Below are 25,540 nucleotides of genomic sequence, written 5' to 3'. Positions count from 1 at the left end.
TAAGATGTAAAAGCTAGTGAATTCAAAGATGGAATCTAACTTTCTGGTGGGGGATTGTGTTTTGTTGAATAGTTACCAGGGCAATATCATGGAGGCCTGGGTTCCGGGTAGATAAGGTGAAATATTAGCTGCTGTTCAGAGGATATTTAAGTATACAACATATTTGGAGGCTCATTCAGATAGAATATGTAAAAATTATCAAGATTTCTGTATCAAACCCATTTTCTTGGCAATGAAAATTTGCCTACCACTATCTAAATAATAATATAAGTACAAGAAACCAAATCATATTTATATTTATTTTGTTGTTCAGGCATTTCCAATTCTTCTTAACCCCACAAACCATAGCATGTTAATACTGTTCAAGGGGTTTTCTTGACAAGTATGGTGGAGTGGTTTCCCATTTCCTTGTGCAGTAGATTAAGATAAGAAGAAGTTAAATGATTTTCCCAGGGTCACATAGCTATTGTCTGAGGCTGGATTTGAACTTAAGTCTTCTTGACTTCTAGTCTCAGTTCTCTATCCATTGACATACCTAGTTGCCTCTTATATTTTTTAAAATAATATATTTTTTTATTTTCAAAATATATTCAAGTATAGCTTTTAACATTCACCCTTGAAAAACCTTGTGGTCCAAATTTTTTCTCTCCCTTCCCCCCACCCCATGCCCAGCAAGTAATGCAACATATATTAAACATGCATATTTTCACATTATCATGGTGCATAAGAAAAATCAGATCAAAAAGAAAAAAAAATAAGAAAGAGAACAAAATGCAAGCAAAGAACAACAAAAATGTGAAAATATTGTGATCCACACTCAGTTCTCATACCTTTTTCTGGGTGCAGTCGACTCTTTCCCTCACAAGACCATTGGAATCGCCCTGAATCACCTCACTGTTGAAAAAAAGCCTTGCCTGTCAGAATTAATCATTGTATAATCTTGTTGATACTAAGTTCTTTTGGTTCTACTCATTTCATGTTAGTGTCTTTAGGCCTTTCTGAAATCATTCTGCTGATCGTTTCTTATAGAAAAATAATATTCCATAACATTCACATACCATAACTTATGCAGCCATTCTCTAACTGATGAGCATCCACTCAATTTCTAGTTCCTTGCCATAATAAAAAGGGCTGCTACAAACATTTTTGCACATGTGCACCCTTTTTTCCCCTTTTGTATGATCTCTTTGGAATGCAGGTCCTATAAAGACACTGCTGGATCAAAGGGTATGCAGAGTGCGATGTTTCTTTGGGCATAGTTCCATATTGCTCTCTAGAATGGCTGGATCAGTTCACAGCTCCACCAACAATGTATTAGTGTTCCAGTTTTCCCACATCCCCTCCAATATTTATCATTCTCTTTTCTTGTCATCCAAGTCAATCTGAGAAGTGTGTAGTGGTATCTCAGAGTTGTCTTAATTTTCATTTCTCTGATCAATAGTGTCTTAAAGCCTTTTGCCTCTTGTATTTAAATTAAGATGTATAAATGGTACATAAAAATGAGAAGGGCCAAAGAAAATATTCACAGAAGAGGTTTGGATTAAAGGTGACATTATTTTGTGGTAAAGGAGTAGATTGTAATGATCAGATAATGCATATAATAATCTATTGTTGGAAAAAAGCAACCAATAATATATCAGTAACAACTGACATGTATGCCATCTTTCTAATATATATATATATATTAATTATTTATGAAAATAACCTATGAAAATATTGATGATGCCTTTGATAAGGGAAGTTTTATAAACTGTACTCTTAGGCAGACCACATCTTTTCAGTTCTACAATTGGTTAGCACATGCAGGAAATATTACATATGAATGTCGCTGTACTCATTTTAAAAAATTAACTTTAAAAAATAAAGCATTTGATTCATTTGAGCAAATATAGCACCCTTCTCTAATGTATTTAGTGCATACATAGAAATAACGCAAAATTTCTTGAAAGATGGAATAACAATGAATTCTTTGTTGGTTAGCTCTCTGATTATTATCACAAAAGTAATAAAATAGGAAGATACATTTCACTAAAGATATTTGCCATTCTCATGAAGATGTCTTATATGGTAGGGGCATTCCTTATGTGTAAGAGCTTACCTGGGTATTCTTTTCCAATTGATATTGTATTAACTATGTCAAGCCCTAAAATCCTGAAGAATTTTTGAAAATACAATCATTAATGACATGTACTATGGAAAAGACCAAGTTGACAAAGAACGATTATTGTTCAAATTTCTGATGAACTTTTAGATGGGCAACCCATAGATTTCTTATCTCATCATTACATATGTCTTGGAAAGACCCCTCAAATAGACAATTAAATATGTCCAGAAAAGAATAGGAGGGACTGTAAAGGAGAAGCAATAGCTTTAATTAATTTTGTGAAGTTTTGCAGTACTCATAAAGGCTCCAATTTACACACGGTACAACGATGTTTATAATATAGATGTGTTTTGTAATAATGCTGTATTACTATGATTCAGGTAATACCACCATCATAGAAGGGATTTCAATAGGGTAATGACAAGGTATATGGTGATTCTGAGCGTATCATTAATGATAATTATGCAAGAAACAGCATAAAAGTTATCATTAAAGAGATTTATGATAAGAAAAATTGATAGGATTGCTGGGATCACATAGCAAAAGCAAGGAATAATTGATGGACAGATCAATTGTGCTACATTGATTGATATGAGTCAATTTCAAAAGCTAGTAGAAGATCCTTATTTTGTTGGATGGTTTCCCTAAGAATGATGTAGATAGGAGGTTAAGAGTTGCACAGATTAAGGCTAGCTAGGTAAAATTCAATTGCACTAATCAAGGAAATAGTCTTATCACAAGTCCATGAAAATACTGCAGTTTTAGAAGATCGATCCTATGATAAATATTGGGAATTCAAATCTAAAAACCAAAACAATTCTTGTTCTTGAGGAGTTTATGTTCCAATGGGGACAGATAGTACTCTGTAGTTTACAAAGCACTTTTCTTTATGAGGGAGTAAATTAGGGTAATCAAATTGTTATTTTTCTGTTTTAAAGTTAAGGAAACTAAAGTCCAAAGAGTTTTTTTTTTAACCTCAAGGAAGGAAAATCTGGGTTTGACTCCATGTCTTCTGACTTCCAGTTAAGTTTCTTTCTTGCTTTTTTTGCCATTCTGTGTTATGTCTAGTTCATGAACTTTCTCATTATTATTTTATTTCTAATATGATCTTAGTTTATATATTTTGGCTAATTATGGTGTTTTGCTCAATATTTTTCAGACTATTCTTTAATATGGAATTAAGTGTTTCCATATTATTACGATGAGTAAGGGACATGAAATAGAATGGTTCATTGTGTTTATGTCAGCTTGGAAAAAAAATAAACCTCAATATTAATCGCAGATGTGTGTGTTATAGTAAATAGAGAGCCAGCAATTAGATCCAGAAGACTGATGTTGAAGCCTCTGATACCTATTTTCTCTGTGACATAGGCAAAGTAAAGAACTCTCAGTATCCTTAGATAACTTTCTAATGCTATAAGATGATTTATTGATATGCTTTAGTAGACGGAGTCTTCAGACTGAGAGATTCCTAAACAAAAGAAATCACAGATTAGGATCCAAAATAAAATACAAAATTTGGCAGATGCTTTTCAAAATTTCGAGTTATTACTAAACCCTTCCCATACATATCAGTAAAATCATCTTTTGTGTTGAGCTAACTTCACTTCTGGTATACCCTACAGAAGCTTTACTCTGACCTTCAGTATTTTAAATGCTTAAATGAATGTCCTTTGTAAGAAAATAATCTTAGATTTAACATTTTTCGAAGTCTCTTTAGATCTTTAATCTTTAGCTCTCTTCACACATCTTATGTCCTTTTATATCATTCATATTTCTTTCATGACTAAAGTTAAAATTGAATCAATAGAAATGGATTATGGAAACTGTAAGTAATATGTGGATTTACAGGCCATTTATTCCAATTCCTACCTAACCAGGCATCTCTTCTCCAGCAAAATTACTCATCTATTCTTCCTGTCCTATCTGCTCATTCCTAACCTAGGGGCTTCTATGTATTTGTATCATAATTCCTTGCTTTATAAAAGACTGTTTCCTTTTCAGAGGGGTTAGTTTTCCTCTCTATTAGAAGGTCCTTCTGACTTTTCTCTTTCTTTTTGACATCACATTATTACACCTTCCAACCTTCTACTATGTTAGATTGCTCTCTGGCACTTTTCACCTTTTGTCTTCTTTATATTCCACTTGAATTGGAATATTCATTTCTTTTAAGGGACTCTTCATTTTCCTGGGGTACCTGAAAAGATGCAGTTTTCTTCTTTTCTAGTTCAGAGGCCAATTTGCTTGTTGATTCTATTTGAGAATGGCAGATGTACCAAAATGTTTATTTTGCAAATTACTGGAATACTGCCCTTTCCTTTTCTACTTGCTCTCTCTTTCTATCTCTCTCTTTCTTTCACTCTCTTTGCTTCCCTCTCTCCCTCCCTCCTTCCCTGTGTACTTATAGGGAAAATGAGTAGCAAATATATCTTATAGAAAATCTGTCTATTGTTTACACATTATGATCAGATCATGGGAGAGTCCATTTTTAAAAAATCTTTGATGTTTCTTTGTAAATCAATAATGTCTGCTTTTAGTCAGTATTATTCCCAGAAAGTAAACTGAATTATGAATATTATTTTCTCTTTTAAAATTAGAAGGGGTCTTTTATTTCTCCTTTTTTTTTTTCTGAAATCCTATCATGTTGGGTCATATGTATCCATGTATCCAAAGGACAACAAGCCCAAGCATACTACAAAGCATTGTGTCCTTATTTTTATGTTATTTATGCATAATGTGACTTGAACTTTAGACATAATATTACAAGAATTTTGACAAGTTCTTGGGTATAGTGTTCATTGGGATATATAGTTTTCTCATTATCCAGAATAAAATGTAGTGCTGCACTTACCTACAGTCTTAGAACTATCACACTTCAGAGGTAAAAGGGATCTTAGAAGTCACATAATCCAAATCCCTAACCCCTAATTTGACTGATGCTAAACTGAGGCCTAGAAACTTCACATAACCTTTATAAGATCACATGGCGAGTAAATGTCATAGCTGAGGCTTGAAGTGGGACCTCTGCATTTTGTTACCTTTATTCATTCATCTTTAATTTTCAAAGATTTATTCAGGAGACTAAGGGTTGCTTACCATTATTCTATCATCTGATCTTTGTTTCTTTTCTCCCACCTGCCCTTACTTGTATTTTCATTTTAGAGGGCTCCTGAAATATCAAACTAATCTCGATGCACACCCTCCTGGCTGCCTCAGTCCTAATAGAACTCGCCAACTGAATATTCCCCTGCCAGAATATTTCTCGGAGCACGTTCCTGAACCCTTCCCTGGAGGATTTGTAAATTCCGAGCTGTTTATACAGAACAAGTTTGTGAAAATCTGTGCAGAGGAGCCCAAGTTCCAAGCAAATTTTCCTCAGGTCAGCTCAATCCTATGATTTTGGTCATGTCAACGTTTCTGGCAGTAGACATTGCTCAAGGTTGTGACCAGATTGTACTGATCACTTTGTCTTATTTAAATAATACATGTGTTTTTGTAATATTTTGTATTGTTTAAACTGTGCTGATTGTAAGGGTAGATGTCATCTTTAGCATTATCTTTTAAAATTAGTGAATAAAACTGATAGAATTGCGCATAGGTAACTACTGTAAACAAAAAGTTTCAAAGGCAACTTTCAGTTCTAGCCTATTTCTTTTACTACACATATATTCCTTCAATGGAATTTAGTTTCCCCCACTTTTACTTTATTTTTGGCAAATAGGAACTAATGGGGAAATGTGCCTGTCTGGGGACAGAGATGATGGAATGGTGATATTTTTTCAGTATGGCCTATTTCAGCATTGTCACAAATATCTCAACTCTTTACTATATCTCAGTTCTTGTATATGGACTCCATCTCAACTCCTTTTCTGGTGCTCTCTGATTTCTTTGACAAATATAAACTATGTTCTATATGTTGTGTTATTATATGTACTAAATTCTTTTTGAATACTTTCCTCTGGAAACAGAATTAAAATTCTTCTGAATATTTTCAGCCCTTGGTCCATTTTACCTGCCCTTGTGCTTCATGACTCCAGCTTCAACAGAATTATTTCAGGGTGGAGTATTACCATGTAGTGCCATCTCTGAAGCAAAGATGATTGTGTCTGTGCTGTTTAAACAAGTTCTAAAGCCCCTGAGAATTGTCTGGAGGATAACAAGGAAGATAAATCATTTCTTCTCCTCATTTAGCTGATGTGTGCACATTTTCATGACTACAACTTGAAGGAATCTCAAAGGTCATCATGTTTATTTTTTCTTGGTCTTTTAACTTTATTTTCCGTCTTCCAATTCTGGCTTCATTGTCTTAATATGCAGTCTTGATCCCATGATCTGTCAGTTTAATGTTTCACAAGGTCCCCCCCTTTCAATCTCTTGCTTCTGTTAATCAACCTGCTAATATAACTTCTGAGTGACCCTTTTCTCCTCAGTGTCAACATCCACATATGTTCTATTTTTCTGGGTCTGGTAATCACAGCTGAAAAGAGTCACAAAATCAAGGTTATTTCACCCACTGCAATTTCTGGTATTCACTACCCCTATCCCTTTGCCTAGGCTATCTCCCTTGCTTGGAATATAACCTTGATTCATGTCTCACTCTTAATAATTCTTAAATTCCAACTTCCTATATCTGGTCTTTCCCGATCCCCTTGTCTGTTAGTACATTTACATCCCCTCTGCAAATTAACTTTGTATTTCTCTCTCTCTCTCTCTCTCTCTCTCTCTCTCTCTCTCTCTCTTTCTCCCTCACATGTATATGTGTGTATGTACTCACATGGAGAAGTTTTGAATGCTGTGGATAAGTTCACTTATCTTGGAGTATACTTTCCAGGGATGTCCACATAGATAATGAAATCTACACATGCATTGCCAGAGCTGGGTCAGTGTTTGGGAGGCTCTCAGAGAAAGTGTAAGAAAGGAGAGATTAAATTGTCTACAAAACTGAATGTCTACAGAGACATTGTGCTGATGAGCACTGTGTGCCTTTAAAGCCCAGACAGTGTACCAGCACAATCGCTTCCATTTGAATTGTCTTAGGAAGATCCTGAAGATTATGTGGAAGAATGAGATAACAGACACTGAGGTCCTTTCTTGAACTAAACTGCCAAGCATTCCAATTCTACTGCAAAGATGACTCCATTGGTCTGGCCACTTTGTTCGAATGCCAAATATATGCTTACCAAAAAAGACTATTTTATGGAGAACTCACACAGGGCAGTCACTTACAAGGTGGTCAGAAAAAGCAATACAAAGACACTCTCAAGTTCTCTTTCAAAAATTTTAGAATTGATTGTATGACATGAAAGAGAATGGCACAGGAGCACCCAGCATGGAGTGCCCTCATCAGAGAAAGTACTGTTCTCTATAAGCAAAGCAGAATTGCACTTATCTCAGAACAAACACAAAATGCACAAAGTTAGAGAAGTTACCCCAAATCTTTAGAAGGACTATTATGTGTCTGACCTGTGGCAGAGCATTTCGAGCTCATATTGGGCTTGTCAGCCATAGCTGGACATTCTGTAACCTTACTGTAACATAGTGATGACATTTTGGTCCTCTTCCAGAATGGACAATAACCTACACATACTATATAAAATATATACTACATAGTGTGTGTTTGTGTATGTATATATGTATATGTGTGTAATATATAAATGTTAATTGCTAGACTCTATGCTTAATAGGGAGAGTACAAAAATACAATCTCTACTATAGTTTTAGAACTGAAAGATAGACGATTTCCATTCTATCTCTTTTTCTGTCATGCACAGACACACACACACACACACACACACACACACACATACACACACACTGATTTCTCTCTCTATTGGCTCTATTTTACTTTTATCTTTTTCTACTGGCTCCTATCCATGTATAAACCTGCTCAAAACTATTCAGTTAAAAAAGTTTTTCCCTTTAATCTATATTTCCTTTTGTTATTGACTCCTCTCTCTTTTCTCTTTTGCTGCCAAATTTAAATTTTGTTTCTATCGTAGTTATCTCTATTTCCTCAACACCTATTCTTTCTTTAATCCACTGCATTTTGATAACTTTCCCCATTTCTTTACTGAAACTACTCTGTCAAAGCTCACCAATGATTTACTAATAATTTAATTTTTAAGGCAGTTAGGGGTTTCAGTGGCCACTCTGCTGATCTTGGAATTAGGAATATCTGCATTTAAATACAATCTTACACTTGTATTAGCTGTGCGACTTTGACTTCTGTGATTCAGTTTCCTCAGTTGTAAAATTGTGTTAATGAAACACTTATCTCTCAAGTTGTCATAAGGTTTACATGAGAGAATATTATAAAGAGCTTATCACTATGCCTGATAAATAATAGGCAATGTATAAATACTTATTTCTCCATTTCTTTCATAATCTAATTGTCCCTCCCTTTTTTCATCTTTGTTTGTCTTTCAATAACTTTTAAAATCTTTGACTACAGATAGTAGGTAATTCACAGATAGAATTTTCTAATTAAAGGGGAACATGGGGGCCACTTTATAGAAATGATATTTTTCTAAGAATCCCTTCTACAAAATAGTTTTACAGTATTTATCCACCTTCTGCTTGAAGACCAAGAGTGAGGGAGAACTCATCATATTTTAAGGCATAACTTTATATAGTTGGACAGTTCAAATGGTCTAGAAGTTTTTCTGAACTCTTTACAAAAAACAAAATGAATCGTTTCTCTGCAACTTGTTCTCATTGCTCATTGTCCCTTAAAGACAAGCAGATAAGTCACCTAACTTTTTCCCATGACAGCCATTTTTGTACTTGAAGAAGAAAGTCTCTTATTTAGGATAAATCCAATTCTTTCTATAGAAACTCATGAAGTTCCAGTTCTCTCACCATTCTGATAACTCTCTTCTTAAATGTGCTCCAGAATGTCTTTGTCTATGTGAGAATACTCTGTCCATAACTAACTATAGTATTCAAGATGTGACTTCAGCAGGATAGTGTATGGTGTATTTTCAACAGTCACCTAAGCTAATGAGCATAGCTACATTTAATGACATTTAGGATCTTCAGCTCATGTTGAATGTACAGTCCACTAAAGATCCTAGATGTTTATCCCATATGTTTAATTATTTTCCCTGTTCTGTTCTTCTTTACTTCTTCCTCATTTTGGTCATTATCATCGGCTTTTCATCGCTAACACTCTACCTAGTCTGCTATCTCCAAGGCTGCTTGTAATCTAACTGCTAAATCCAATGGCCTTATCTTAGTTCTCATCCATCTTGATCTTTCTGCCAATTGTATCACATAATCAGTCTTTACTCATGGATATTTACTCCTCCCTCAGCTTCTATCACATTGTCCTCTAGTTTTCATACTTATCAGATGAATTCATTTCTTTCATCTTTGCTCATTAATAAAATAAAATACATTCTCTAAGAATGAATTTCTCCAAAGCTTTTTCCTGGATTTTCCCCCAACATACTTTGTACCTTCTCTCTTGAAACTACCATTAGATCATTGATTCAAGAAAAAATCCTACTGAGATCACTCTAACATGTATTGATCAACATTCATCTTTCTTCTGCATTGCCAACTACTTATTGAAATTCCCATGTGGAATTTAAATAAAGATTGAAGAATTTTATTTTACTTTATTATTCTTGGGGTTTTTTTTTTGATCTATGTTTTCTTTTGCAACATGACTAACATGGACATGTTTTGCATGACTATACATATTTGTAATCTGTACCAAATTGCTTGCCTTTTTAAGGAGAAGAGGGAACAAAGGAGAAGGGGAAAAGAGGGAACAAAATAGAAAATTTGGAGATCAAAAAATTTTTAAAAAATATTTTGTTTACATGCAATTGAGGAAAAATGAAATAAAATTTAGTGAAATCTTCATCTGAATATCTCACTGGCACTTCAAACTCAATATATACAAAATGGGATTCTTTTTTTCCTTCTTAACATGTCCCTCTTCTAGATTTCCCAGTTCCTATGGTAGATTATACTACCCTCTTTGTCATCAGGACATATAACTGTAAAATTATCATTAACTTCTTTTTATCTCTCAATTCCAACATTAATTCAGTTGCCAATCACTGTTGATTCTATGCCACAACATAGTTTGCAGAATTCTCTTCCTTTATTTTTCCATGTCCTTTATCCTAATTAATATACTTATCACATATCTTCTGTATTCTTATGACTACCTCTTTCTTGATTCTCTTACTTCATTTTGTCTTCTCTTTAATTCATCCTCAAATAACAACTAAAATAATACTCTCAACGTACAGATATAGCAGGGGTGCATACTTATAATCCTTTCACAACTTCCTATTTCTATTAAAATAAAACAGAAACTTTTCACCACAGTGCTTAAGTCTCTCCACAATTTAGTTCTAACCTACTCTTTTATACTTATCTCACATAACTTCTCTTTTAAGTACTCTACAATGAGTTGAAATTGACTTACTCTTTATACTTTGGATTTTACATTCCATATTCATTAGAGAATTGGTACAAGTTTGGAATTTGTACCTTTCCAGATTTTTATCTTCCCTGAAGATGTGGCTCTGGTATCAAGCACTGCAAGATAACCTTCCAGTCTTTTCAGGTTAATATTTTCTCTCTCTTCAAAACACTCTAGGGTTGTTTAACTATATTCTTTTGCATATTCTGTACTTTTCCTCACCCCTCCCCCATCTAGTAAGACATAAGGTTCTCAAAGTCAGAAACTATTTTAATTTGGCCCTTTATCGCATTTTCTAGCATAGTCTCATACAATTACATATTGGGTGATTAATATATGTTTAATTAAATTTTAAAAGTGAGTTTTAATCTATATATAAACTGTATAATACATTTACACCTATGAAATTTCATCTCATGAGATTTACTTAATTTCTTTGGCCTGTCAGGATTTTAGAATCTGATGTTGTCATTCAACTTGTAAACTATTATTTACAAATTTGTTTCATTATAAATTTAAGTCTTATTATACTATACTATAATGTACTATGCTATATTATACCATACTGTACTCTACTAATGTCATAAGTAGGTACCTTTAATTGCTCAAAGACAGAGAAGATTTATTTCTAGGTCATTCTACTATAGACTTTTCCCCTAAGTTTTTGAGTCTAGTCATCTTTTCATTCTGTTTTATCCAGAAGAATGTGCTTTACCCTAATTTGTGCTTACTGAATATTTAATATTCCCCTAGTCTCCCAACCTAATTAGTGTTCAAAAAGGATTACTTTTATTTTACTTTATTTTCTTTTAAGCTAAATTTATTTACATATCAATAATACAGGTTAGACTGGTGACTTTTTTTTTTTTTGACAAGAAAAGAAGATATCAGAAGTAATAGTCTATGATACAAAGATGGGAACAAAGTGTGACAAACCTGAAAATAAGAATATTACAATGATAGGAACTGGAAAATTATATAGAGAGTTTATACTGTACATCTTTATTTACTTACCTTTGCTTTATATGAGGTCACCAATCATTTGAAGAGACTTATTATGGAAAGGCAGCAATTCTGTTGAATATGGACATCAGGAGAGTTATCAGTTCTTGCTCAAATATCTTATCCTGCCACTAGCCCTTTTGTGGAAAAGGGAGGTAGGTGAATGGAATAAGGATTTATCAAGTGCCTACTATATGACAGACATTGTGCAAAGTGTTTTACTAATGTTATTTCATTTGATTCTCAGAACAACTATGTGAAAGAACCATGAGGTTCTATTATTGTTTCCATTTCACATTTAAAAAACTGTGGCAGCCAGAAACTAAATTACTTATTCAGGGTAACATAGTTTATAAATATCTGAAACCAGATTTGAATTCAATTTTTCTGATTCTAGGTCCAGCATTCTGTCTGCTGTGCCACTTAGTTGACTTTTTGATAGTGTAGCCAAGGTCAAAGTGCTGGAAGATCATTGGAGAAGAGAGGAAGATAAATATTTGGGCAGCAATTAGTGATTACTAATTTCTTTTTCTAAATAATTATAAGTAATCTGCTTAATAATATGTTCCAACTATTTAAATCAGGCTCCTTGACTTATAATTTATATCTCATACACACTTTTGTTTTTGAGTTTTTGTTTTTGTTTTTGTTTTGAAATTGGTTAATTTGTTCTCCTACATTCCTACATCATGACTACTTTCTTTAAGATATTTCTGTGGTCATTAATAATTATTCAGCAATCATATCTAATACTTATTTCCTTGAAATGTAATTATTTTGTGCCTAGTGATTTTGATTCATAAAGGACAACAAGATGCCTTTTCTTTACATATTCTAGATTCCTACCAACTATCAAACACTACTGTTCATGTTTTTCAGATTAAAGAGTATTATCTTTGAAAGAAAAAAGAGGGGCAAAATCGATACAAAGTAATCCAATCTTATCATCATCCATACCTTTTAATGAATTATCCCCTCTTGTCTTCTCAAAGGAAAAAAAAACCTTTAAAAAACGTTCTTAACATTCTTTGCCATCATTACTTCACTTTAAGCATTATTACTCCTTACAATGTTGCGAGGCTTTTTTGTTTGTTTTGGCTAGGAAATTGAGGTAAAGTGACTTGCCCAGGGTCATACAGCTTGTTTTAAGTGTCTGAAGTCACACTTGAACTCAGGTCCTCCTGACTCCAAGGCTAGTGTACTATCCATTGAGCCACCTACTTGCCCCCCTTATAATGTTCTTATAAGAAAATGCTACTCACTTGTATTTGTACTATGATATTTCATTTAATTCCATATTCTACCTATTCCCTGTAAAACATTAAGTTGACTGATGAGATCATTGTGCAGTCACATCAGACATTTAATCCAATTCCTTCTTGTCATTGGAATAAATTTTCTGTGTTTCTTCAGTCTTTTTTTTCTTTTGAGAACTTCCCATCTTATTTGGGCCAACATTCTCTTCAGAATTTATTAGGTCATCATATCCAACTTATTCCTTTTTGTCCCCTTTTTAATCTGATATCGCCAAATCTAGAATAAATGCCAGATTACCCTTGAAATTCTGCTTTTTTTGCTCTGTCAATTTCTGTAAGTGCTTATTTGCTTTCTAAATTCTCTTCATTTTTATGTTAGTAAACTAGCCAGATTGAAATCCAGAATAGTTACTCTTATTAGTTCCTTCATCTTTTGAATAGTCACAATTTCTGCTTCAGCACTATAAGTGAAGTAAATTTTACCAGATCCATGCTTTGGAATTATAAGAAATCAAGATAAATGTTTACATTTTATTCCATCGCTTTAGGAAATACCATTGAATTACTTAAACTGTGTTTGTGAATATAATCTCCAGGGATTTAAGATAAGATGAAATTTGCCTTTGTAAAGAATATATCCTACAGTTCTTCTAGTGTATTTATCTATCTCCATCTTGATCTCATATAAATCTACATCTATATCTAGCTATATGTTTGATATCTATCAAAATATATATATGTATGTATGTAAGAAGAGAAGGATTTTGTGCAATTCTGTTTCACTTAAATACAATTCATAGACAAGTCAAGATTATCCATGATATCATTGGTCCTCTTCAAAAATGAGGGATAAAGAAAAAACACAAAATGTATATTTGTGTGAGTCTAATAGACACAAAATAAATACTTTCACATGAATGCAATACTATATATATATATGTCTATACATAAACATACATATTATATACACATATGTATTTCATTGAGCAATAAACATTTCTAAAACCTTTCTTTTATGCCTGTTGGCATTTTTAAGCCCAATATTCCATGATTTGTACATAAAGTGTTTCCTTAAAGCATATTTGCATGCAGTGTTTTTAAATCTATACCAAGAATATTAAATCTATACAAGGATATTTATTAATAATATGCTGTGAAACCTGGGTGTATTTGAGGACTCTCTGATAATGAATTAGGTCATTGGAACAGTTTTTACATAAAAGGTATAGTGTATTAGACTAAAGGAAATTTTTATTTGGGATGTTGAAAAGGTTAAGAAAGAGGGATAAATAGAAAAAAAGAATGTGGAAGAGAGTATGACATAATGGAAGAGCTTACAAACATATGAAAAGTGGATTCAAACCCTTCTTACCTTTACTATCTTGGTGATAACAAGCAAGATACAACTTATCTGAGTCTGAGTCCATAACTTTAAAACTAGGATAGTAATACTGGTAATATCTACCTCACAGAGTATTTGTAAGGCTCAAATTAGGTAATAAATGTCAAATGGTTTAACATAGTACAAATATTCTACTTAAAGATGTTAGAGAGTGGCCATTAAAATGAGTCCTTTTTAGGAGCAGCTAATATTTTATAATGAAGATTAATGGATTAATTTTATTTCATTTACTTTTCAGATTCTCTATATTCAAATTTAAAACATTTTACAAATGTTTTTAAGGAAACATAAACATGATTCTGAAGTGGTTTTCCTTCTTTTTTAAATTTTTATTTAGACTTGGCTTTGGATTTCATTACCATTGTGCCTCTATTGTGCTGAAAGACTTTACAGGTGTATTAGAAGTAATAAGCCTGTGACAATCATTTCAGTAATCAGCCATCCATCAGATGTCATGGAAGTTCGAATGATCAAGGAAAACTTTAAAGCCAGACCTGGCCAAGTGAGTTATTCCAAATAGTCTATCAAGAATGTTGTTGTAATTTTATTTTTGAAACTATTGGGAGATTTGAACTTATTTTTTTCTTCTTTCACTGTTGCATTGCTTCCTAACAGTATATTATTCTTCACTGTCCAAGAGTGTCTGCACTAGAAAACCATCCATTTACTCTCACAATGGTAAGAATTTTTAACTTTTTACATTCTGTTTTCTTAGAGAAAATTATCATTAAATGATTAGCCAGTCTTGAACTAAATTATGTTGCTAATTTAATAAATTAGAATTATTAATACTAATAGTTTATGATATATTTAATGTTTATTTATCTGGGCAGGATATAATTATAGTTGATTTCTTGATCTGATATGTCGGTAAGGCTAAGAACTAAAATTCCTTTTAGTCTTCTGGCTTGTGTAAGGTGAGTTATTTCAAAATCTCTTTAAGCTGACTTTTATTCTTTAAATTCAACAAGTATTTTTTACTTAATTACTCTTGTTGCTAGGCACTAGAGAACCAAAGACAAAACAAAAACTAGTTCTTACCTTCAATGAGCTTAGATTTTGACTGGGTAAAGAATGTGAACACATAAAAAATATATTATATGTATACACACACATGCAGAGAGGGGTAGAGAAAGTGGGGAAGGAGAGAGAAAGGGAAGGAAAGAAGGAAAGGGAGGGATAGGGAATGATAAGGAGGGAAGGAGAAAAAAGGAGGGAGGGAAAGGAGAGGATAAAAGAAGGCACTAGGATCTTGAGTGAAAGGAAAAGGTTTCTTTAGGAGGCAGTTTTTGAGCTGAGCCTGTTCAGTGTTTCTGAACATTTCCTGCTTCCAATGTTTGTCAATAAATAGTATGTATAAAACAAAAATTCAATTTTAAGCATATTACAAATCTTAAATCATTTTACCTAGAGTATGTAAAAATTTAAATTATATCCATAGGATTTCTAAAGAGTCTAGGCCAAGATTTTTCAGTTTAATGAGAAATTTCATTATTAATGAATTAAGGAAGATATCCACGAATTTATGTGGGATAATAATAATATTTTTAATTTGTAATATCAGCCTACCATCAGCCAGTCATGCACATCCATTTTTCATTCCAGCAGGAATATTAAAACAGTAGGATTTGTCCATGCTCTCATTTATTCCCTGTTGTCATTTTTGGCAACTATTTGTGAGCTGTCTAGTCAGGGCCAAAGAGGCCTTTGGTTGCCACGACTCAAGAGCAATGCTAAAATAGCCACAAAAGGATGAAACTTAGAACCTTTGTCTCATTAGGATGGATCTCCAATCATGAACTAGCCAGTCATGGAGGGATTATGGCTGGATTGAATCATACTTTTCATTTGCAGCTCTAGGGGAAAAAAACAAAAACAAAATATATACCTGACTTATTGCTACTACAGGTGCTTATCCAGCTTCAGAAAACATCCAGTGCTGGTCAAAACAATATAATAATTATGTGAGACAATTTTGGAGTTTTTGTGTGACTAATATCATCCAGAAAGTGAGTGTAAGGGATTGTTGTTATGTCAAGCTCAAGGAACAGCTTGTTTGCTGTGCCTTGGCTCTGGAAAAGAGGGTATCTCCTAAGAGTATCTTGACCATAGCATTTTCTTTGAGCTTGTTTGAGAAATGGAGAGAGAGACACTCTACAGACAATGGTAGGGACTACTGACATTTTTTTAGGCATGGAGGAGTCTTGGGAAGGTTTATTGGCATCAGGGAGGGAGCCATAGAAAATGAGAAATTGAAGATATGAAAGGGAGAGGGCAAAGTAAGGGAAGGAAGAATATGGAAGAGGAAGCCAAGAAGAAAGAAAGAAAGAATGGAGAGAGGAATACAAGAGAGGAGAAGAGGAAGTGAAAGGAAGGAATAAGAGAGAAAAGAGAAAAGAACAGGAGGAGGAAGAGGAAGGAAAGAAAGATTGAGAGAAGCGAAAATAAGCATTTATACAGCATTATTACTATGTGCCAAGCATGATGCCAAGTGTTTTTTTTTTTTTACAAATATTATCTCATTTGATCTTCAAAAAAATCTTAAGGGATAGGTTGCAATTATTATTCTCATTTTACAGTTGAGGAAACTGAAACAAACAGAGGTTAAATGCCTTGCTGAGGGTCACATAGCTAATGTGTGTCATACCATCTTTGAATTCAAGTGTTCCTAACTCTAGAATTAGCACTCAAGTCACTGCACCACCATCTGAGAAAGGAAAAAAAAGTTAGAAAAGAATAGTATAATTAAGGGGAAAGTAATTACAACTAAGACAGAGTTACTCATCTACACATGAGGCTTATGATTCATTTATTAACAACCCAGACTTGGCTTTGACAATACTCCTAAATCCAAATGAATTATAAATGGAAAAGTATACTAATGAGAAAGTTTAGGAATAGAGGACATCTAAGGATTAGGAGACATAACTATGAAGAGTGAGGGATTTATTTTTACTACTTTCAGAACTGAAAAAAAGTATAGCCTGTGACAATTCACTTCAACTGATATTTATTAAGATCATATGTATGACACATGAGTTTTTATAAAATAAAAAACAAATTAATTTCTCCCCCTCAAGGTTCTTAAATTCTACAGGAAGCATTCAATTTGCTTCCAAGCTATAGGAATATAATTTTCTCCCATAATTTTTTTTAATATTTTGCTTACTTACATTAAATGTGCTGTGAAAATTCAGTAAGATGTCTCTCATCCAATCCTTGGACATATTAAGAAAGTATTTTTCTCAAGATATTAGCATATAATTTTTGGACTAATATGAATGAAAAAACCTAACCAGTCATTCTTTAACTATCCATTTGTAGTAATACCCTTTACTAAATTTCTTGTCCTCTTTAGCAAACTCTGACTACTTTGTTTTGACACACTAAGTGAAAATTCAAGAGGAGTACTATCCTTCTTGAAGACAGAATGAGGGCACTGAGTGGACAAAGGCATGAATGAGATGCTTGACTGGTCCACTGAAGACCTATGTTCTCTTTTCCTATGCCTTGCACAGAATGATTTAACCATGTGATTCATATAACTATATGATTAACTAAGTATGATTACTTTCTATTCTTTCTAGTATAAAATATAAACTGTTCTGTTCAGCTTTTAAAGACTTGCACAGCCTGACTCCAAGTTATCATTTCAAACTCATTGGACATACCTTCCTCATGTCCCACTCCCACATTCTGTGATGATCTAACAGTGAAACAACTACTTCTATGATTTGTGAAGTAAACTATTAATTAAACTTTTATTTAAACTCTCAATTCTTGATCAGTCTTGACTTAGGAGTTTTGCCTATAATTTGAGAATATTATAATACATAGCCCAAATGGCTTTTATCAAATTTCAAATACATAGAGTAATTTTTTTCTGCATTTGGACATCTCTCTTTAAGTATAAAAAATATAATTAGTTTGATCAAAATTAATAAAAAATAATATTTATGGCCTAAATATCTGTGCCTAAAATTCAGAGAATAAAATCATTTCCCACAATGGTTATATGATATGACAACTTTTACCTTGCCAAACATCAATTCTGAATTTATTTTTTTAAAAGCCATGTCATCTCAAATAATTGTAATTTAGAAAAGGATTTTGCCTTAAAAATAGATTCTAAGATCAAAAAAATCAATTATATGATATGTAAACAATGTTGTATATTTTGATTTCATGTATGTTAACTCAAATTGTGTAGATCTGCTAGCTGGCTCATATCAGTCTCAAGAGTGGATGGTACTTTTCATAGAAATTTTTAAACATCCTGATGAACATCTGGAAAAGAATTGAAATAGAACAAATGTGTTGACTCTTTTATAGTATTCTCATTTTCTTGCCTTATTTCCAGTTGCTTTTTCCTAATTTTTGAACTATTATACTTTTTTGTAAACTGAATGACTCTCAGACATTCTCCTTTCATGGGAGGTAATGTGGGGAAATGGAGAGGGCACTGGAATAGGAAATCAGGAGATTTGGTTTCCAGACTAAGGATCTGACTCTAACGAGATGCCTGACCTTGAGTAAAATAATTCTCAACCCTTCTGTAAATGTTCTCTAAAGTCTATTTCACCTCTGTACATCTAAAATGCCTGTTAGGATCCCCTGGTGTTACTGTCTTCGTACCACTACTCAGAAAACAAGCCAACAAACAAATAATCCCAAAGCCCAAAGCTACAAAAAAACAGTTCTGAGGTTCTCTTGTCTCTGGCTTTCTTATTAGTATTTCAGGAAACCTTAGAAAGGGGTGGTCCAGAAGAGTTGGGAAGGTTAGTATAGGAATGATAACCTTAACCCTGTTTTCCACATTCCCTTCTGGATTTTCTTACCTGAGAATTAAAGTCACATTCAAAGAAGTATTAGATTACTCTTGTTATTTCTTCTCAACTCTTCCCTAAATGTGTTGATATCTATCTTCCAAATTGTATGAATCATTAGCTTAGAGTTGGGTAACCTTATTTCCCATTCTATTTTCCATGAGTCAGAATTAAGTCTAGCTGTTAAGTTTGTTGTTGCCTGTATTCTCTATTATATATCTGCATTATATATCATTTCTTAATGGTTTCTATTTTTCCAACAATCCTCCAACAAGTTTAAGAATCTTCTGAACAGTTTTTAGTGAACTCCAGACAATTTTGACACATAGAACTCTCAAAGATTAAAGTTTTAATAATTTCTTTCTCTTAGCAGTACCAGACCTAAAACTATATTATAAATCAGCAGTCATCAAAACCATTTGGTACTGCCTAAAAAATAGAGTAGTGGATCAGTGGAATAGGTTTGATAGACACAATAATCAATGCTTATAATAATCTAGTATTTGATACTCCTTCCCCACCCCCCAATCAAGCTTCTGAGATAAGAACTCAATATCTGACAAAAATGGCTGAGAAAACTATAAAATAATGTCGGAAAATCAAGATAGACCTACATCTACATATCAAAATTAGGTCAAGTTGGGTACATGATTTCTGCATAAAGGGTGATACATAAACAAATCAGAAGAGTAAGAGACAGCTTACCTATCAGATCTTTAAAGTTGGGAGGAATTTATGACCAAAGAAGAACTAGAGAACATTATGAAAGACAAAATGCACAACTTTGTTTATATTAAATTATAAAGGTTTTACACAAACAAAACCAACAAAAACAAGATTAAAAGGGAAGTACAAAGATGAGGAAAAAAAATTATAATTAGCATTAAAGGTCTCATTTATAAAATATATAAAGAATTGTGTTAAATTTATGAGTGCAAATCATTCCTCAATTAATAAATGATCAAAGGATTTGAACAATTTTCAGATGATGAAATTAAAGCCATCTATAGTCATATGAAAAAATGCTCTAAATCACTATTGATTAGAGAAATGCAAATTAAAACAACTCTGAAGTATCACCTCACACCTCTCAGATTGTCTAAGATGACAGGAAAAAATAATGGTCAATGTTGGGGGGGACATGGGAAAACTGGGACACTTATTGTGGAGTTATGAAATGATCCAACAATTCTGAAGAGCAATTTGGAACTATGCCCAAAGGGCTATAAAACTGTGCATACCCTTTGACTCAGCAGTGCCATTCTTGGGTTTATATCCCAAGAAAACTATAAAGGAGAGAGCAAAAAGGATCCATGTGTATAAAAATATTTGTAGCAGTTCTTTTTGTGGTAGCAAAGAATTTGAAAATGAGTAGATGCCCATCAATTGGGGAATGGCTGACTGTATGGAATAGAGAGAGATAAGGTGAAGAACTTAAAGGAATGTATGAATTCTTATTCTGCATTTTATTTTCATTATTTCTGTGTTTCCCCTATGACCTGTATAATATGTGCAGGCTCATATTTACTTGAGCCTTGGCCAGCTATAAACATATTTATTTAATCTGAGCTGATAACATTTATCAGTATTTGACATTTATCGATATTTAGTCTATTAGCTGGACCACTATCTGCTTGATTAAGCCTGAAGGCCTGATTTTCTGTTTCCTGGAAATCAGGAGATTTTGGGGAAACAGAAACCTTCCATTCCAATCTCTCTGGATAGCAACAACCAATTAGATGCCTCCCCCTCCCCTCTCAATCCTCTCTTACTTGTGATGTAATTTCTTGTTTAAAAGCTATGTATCTTTACTACTTCTTTAGCCCTCCTACCACCAGCTTTTTCTAATCTCATGATGGGATGGCTCATCCTCCGGACGTTTTCAATTAACACCTTTTCTGCTTTTTACTGAGTAATCTCTGAGTAGTCATTTTGGGTGAGGGTCTTCCTCATCCCTCACTTGACCAAGCTATGGCATATGAAAGCAATGGGATATTCTTGTTCTGTAAAAAATGATGAACAAGCTGATTTTAGAAAGAGCTGGAAAGATTTATATGAACTGATGCTGAGGAAGCAAGCAAAACAAGGAATACATGGTGCAAGCAAGAATGTATGTTGATCAACTATGAAAGACTTGGTTCATCTCAGTGTTCAGTGATCCAAGGCATTTGGTTAGAAAATGCTATTTGTATCCATTACCAAGACCTGTAACTCTCAGGAAATGTACATCAGATGGGATGAAGACAGATACTTGCTTTTATTACAATTTACTATTAATGTTTATCTATCAGTTTATAAATCTTCACTTATTAGTATGAGTTAGAAACACAGCTAGAATATATACAATACATCTAGATCATGTAATTTAGACCTAGATGAGACATAGTAATAGATTTCACATTAGAAATCTGTTAATTTTCACGATACATTGGCAAGACATCTGTATTCTAAGAGCACTAAAATTCATCTCTTTTCTTTGTAAATGGGAATCTTAGGATCTGTGACTTAGAAGGAACCTTAAACACCTCCTAGTTCAATCATCATTATAGTGAATGAAACTCTTAAAAAAAATCCTTGACAATTATTATTACTGCTATTATTTATTAGTGGTTACTCTCTTTAATAAACTATATAATTCAGTAAGACTGACTTTCTTACCCCTTTTTGTCCCATCTTCCATTTTCATAATTTTGCCCCAGCTCTTTCCTATAACTGGAATGCTTTACTTCTGCCTCTCAGTATTTTTAGTTTCCTTTGAAATTTCAAATCAAGTGCCACCATCTATACAAAGCCTTTATGGATCTCCTCTTCTGCTGCTTTTCTTTCCAATTTAACACATTTTTCTTGTACATATTTTACATGTGCTTACATTTTTGCTTGTTGTCTTCTTTGGGAGGAAGTGACCCCTGTTAGTGAAGAAGCTGTTTGTAATTGCAGTGACTAGTATAATGCTGGCTGTGTAGTGGATTCATTCAAAATGTCATTTAATTGAATTGCTGATTGTATCAATTAGGAAAAATTTCCTTGATGAAACATTAAAACAATTTCAAGGGTCACTAAAGCATAGGATGATAAATTTGTAAAGGATCTTAGAGATCAATTAAACCAATCCTCTCATTTTACAGAATGAGAAAACTGAAGCCATGAAAGTAACATCTCCAGTCACAGAACAAGCTAATAGCAAATTCAGCAATCTCCTGTGTCTCAGTATAGTGTTCTTTCTACTATGCTTAATCACCTCTTATACCACTCAATACAACTCAGAATAATCTATACTTTGAGTATTCATCAGTAGTTGGAGAACATAATCAGCAGATGTCATAAAAGTATCTTTGAAATAAAAATGATCCAAGCTTCAAACCATAGAGCTTCTTAAATAATCCCTATTACATTATTATGAGATTTATAAACCATTTTTGGAATTATTTAAATTATTAATATTCATAATAATATTAAATGTCTATGTATTATAGCAAATACTAAAAGTGATATAAATTGTAAAGAATTTCAGTAAATTTCAATACTCAGGGCAGTTAGGTGGCACAGTGTTATGGAATCCTGGGCCTAAAGTTAAGAAGACTCATCTAGTTGAGTTCAAATCTGGCCTTAGAAACTTAATAGCTGTGGCATAATCTAGCTGGTCAAATCACTTAATCCTCTTTGCTTCAGTTCCTTAAACTATAAAATTAACTGGAGAAGGAAATAGTAAACTATTCCATATCTTTGCCAAAAAACCCCCAAAACCTGAATGGAGTCACAAAGAATTAGATACAACTGCAAAAAAGGACTAAACAACAAACTTCAACACAGTTTTTTTTTTATGTAGTTCTAAATCTTTTTCCTAGGGGAAGATAAATGACACATTAAAAATTAAAAAATTAACCATGTATAGTATATGTTATATGTTAAAATTAACCTTATTTGTATTTCTGCTTTATTTTTTATGTAAAGGGCATCCGTAGAATTTGAAGAATATTTTAGATTATATCCACATATATTTGTCAGAAATAAGAATCTACAATTAAAAAAAAAACAAACAAACTGATTTAATCATGATTTTATTAAGTTTGCATTTTAGTTTAAAGCTTAGACATTGATCATATGAGAAAGTATGAAATATCAATTACATTACAAATATCAGTTATATTATGTATATCATAGATTTCCTCTGTGCTTGCTGAGTATGTATAAGTATGAAGGTTTTGTATTTTGCAAAAGATCCTTATTTACTAAATATATTTCCTTCCCCAAAATGTCTGCTCTGTTCTTAATCCTCTACAATTTTAATCTTTTCTCTCACTTAGTGAACTCATCTATCCTCATGACTTTTAAAAATTTCTATATACCCAGGGGCCAGCTCAGCAATGTGTAGGCACTTGATGTTTATTAAATTAAAGAATAGATATCATTTTCAAAGTAACTATCTCAAAATATTGAGCCTTTTTAACTCTTTAGTGATGGTGGTTATTGTTTTGGGCATTGTTAGAAGTTGGTGAGTCCAGTAGTACTGAGTTCTAACACATGTCTCCTGATTTCCTTCCCAAAACTGTCAGTTGCCAGTTAGACATTTGCTATTAGACATCTCATCAACATCTCAAGCTTAATATTACCAAAACAGATATCTTTGTTTCTGAATTTTCCCCTTCTGAACTTCCCATTATTGTAACTTGTATCATCATCATATTTGCTAACTTTAGTGCTATCCTCAGTCCCTCATTTTTACTCACTCTATATATCCAAACTATTGCCAAATTTTGTCATTTCTATCTCTTAAATACACCTTCTTTTCTCCACTCACATAGTCACCATTCTAGTTCAGGAGCTCTTCACTTCTTCATTAGCCTATTTCACCTGTCTGCTCTGTAGTCTTTCTAATTCCAGCCTTTCCTTTTTCTAACACATTCTCTGCATTCTGACCGAAGTGATTTTTTTAAACATTCATTTTTTGGTAAGATTATGAGTTCCAGTGCTTTCTTCCTTCCTTCCTTTCTAAGACAAGCAATTTGATATAGGTTATATACATGCACTCATGTAAAACATATTTCCTTATTAGTTATATTGTGAAAAAATAAATAGAAAAAGGGGAAAATTATGAAAAAATAAATTGAAAATTGTATGCTTCAATCTGCATTCAGACTCCATCAGTTCTTTCACTGGATGTGAATAGCATCTTCTTTCATGAGTCTATTAGAATTGTCTGGATCATTGTATTGCTGAGAAGAGCTAAGTGGATCGTAGTCCATCATCTCACACAGTTGCTGTTACTGTGTACAATTTTCTCCTCATTCTGCTCACTTCACTCAGCATCAGCCCTTGTAAGTCCTTCCAGATTTTTCTGAAATGTGCCTACTCACTATTTCTTATAGCACAAGTATTCCATTACATTCAAATACCACAGCTTATTCAACCATTCTCCAATTAATGGGCATCCCCTTAATTTCCAGTTCTATCAAAGTGATTTTCCAATGGTGAGAATCTGATCATATTAACCTCCCCTTCAACAAGTGTCTGTTGTTTCCTATTGATTCTAAGATATTTAAAATTATTTCAATATTGGCCACTTCCTATTTTTATAAACTTCTTGCTCATTCTCACTCTTGGATTTAGCCATATCGCCATACTTTCTATTCTATACACAAGAACTCTTATCTCCTGTCTCTCTACTCTTACACAGATTGTCTTCCATGCCTTGAATGCATTTTCTTTTCATCTCAACCTCTGAGAATTCCTAGTTTTCTTTGTCACCTTGTGTATTAAGATTTTCTTGATCCTTGCCTCCTCATGTTCTGCCTCACTAAATTACTTTGTATTTATTAATATATGTATATCTCTATCTATTTATAATATTTGTGCTTATATATGCATATAATTGTTTTCTTTACTAAAATATAAATTCTTGAATGTCAGGTATCATTTGGAGCTTCTTGTTGAATCTACAGCACTGAATATATAGTAAAAATGTAAATGGACATTCAATTGGGATAGTCCATGCTTGGTCTCTTTGGCACTCTCCTACTTAATGAGATCTGGAACACAAATATAATTTGAGAATGAAGTCCTTCGATTATTAGATAATGCTTTTGCCTTGATTATCCTAATTTGAAATCCATATTATTTTTCAGTTTAACTGTGATGTTGATGGGCAAATTTAATTCATTGTTATTCCCTTCAATTATTATGCATGTTTATTTTAGTTAGATTGAAAATAAGAAAAAATTTACATGTTCTTATATAGCATACAGTAACATGCAAGTAGCAGGGACTTGATATATGTTTCTAAAACTGAATTTCTTGATCAGTTAATAAAAATTTATTAAATGCCTCCTGTGTACTAGGCATTGTGTTAAGCACTAGGGATACAGGAAAGACAAAAGACAGTTCCTGCTCTCAAGGAGCTTACAATGTAATTGGTGAGACAACATTCTAACAAATATATACAAAGTAATATAGGGTCAATACCTCTGAGATGGAAATTAAAAAAAAAACCAGTGTTTGAATCTTACCTCTGAT

General features: G+C 32.9%; 1 protein-coding gene across 3 annotated transcripts in view; it reads left to right on the top strand.

Annotated features, from left to right (window-relative positions):
• NOX4 (NADPH oxidase 4) overlaps positions 1-25,540 on the top strand; it is a 232,949-nt gene that overhangs the window by 86,366 nt on the left and 121,043 nt on the right. For all 3 annotated transcript variants that reach the window (XM_003764641.2, XM_031961906.1, XM_031961907.1), the window contains 3 exons: positions 5,267-5,483; positions 14,542-14,706; positions 14,820-14,882. In XM_003764641.2, coding sequence (XP_003764689.1) covers positions 5,267-5,483; positions 14,542-14,706; positions 14,820-14,882 — 445 coding nt within the window. The remainder of the gene's footprint in view (positions 1-5,266; positions 5,484-14,541; positions 14,707-14,819; positions 14,883-25,540) is intronic.

Source organism: Sarcophilus harrisii, chromosome 3 (genome assembly GCF_902635505.1).
Source record: "Sarcophilus harrisii chromosome 3, mSarHar1.11, whole genome shotgun sequence".
NCBI lineage: Eukaryota > Metazoa > Chordata > Mammalia > Dasyuromorphia > Dasyuridae > Sarcophilus > Sarcophilus harrisii.
Note: the sequence above shows the minus strand (reverse complement) of the source record. Positions and strands in the feature narration are given on the sequence as shown.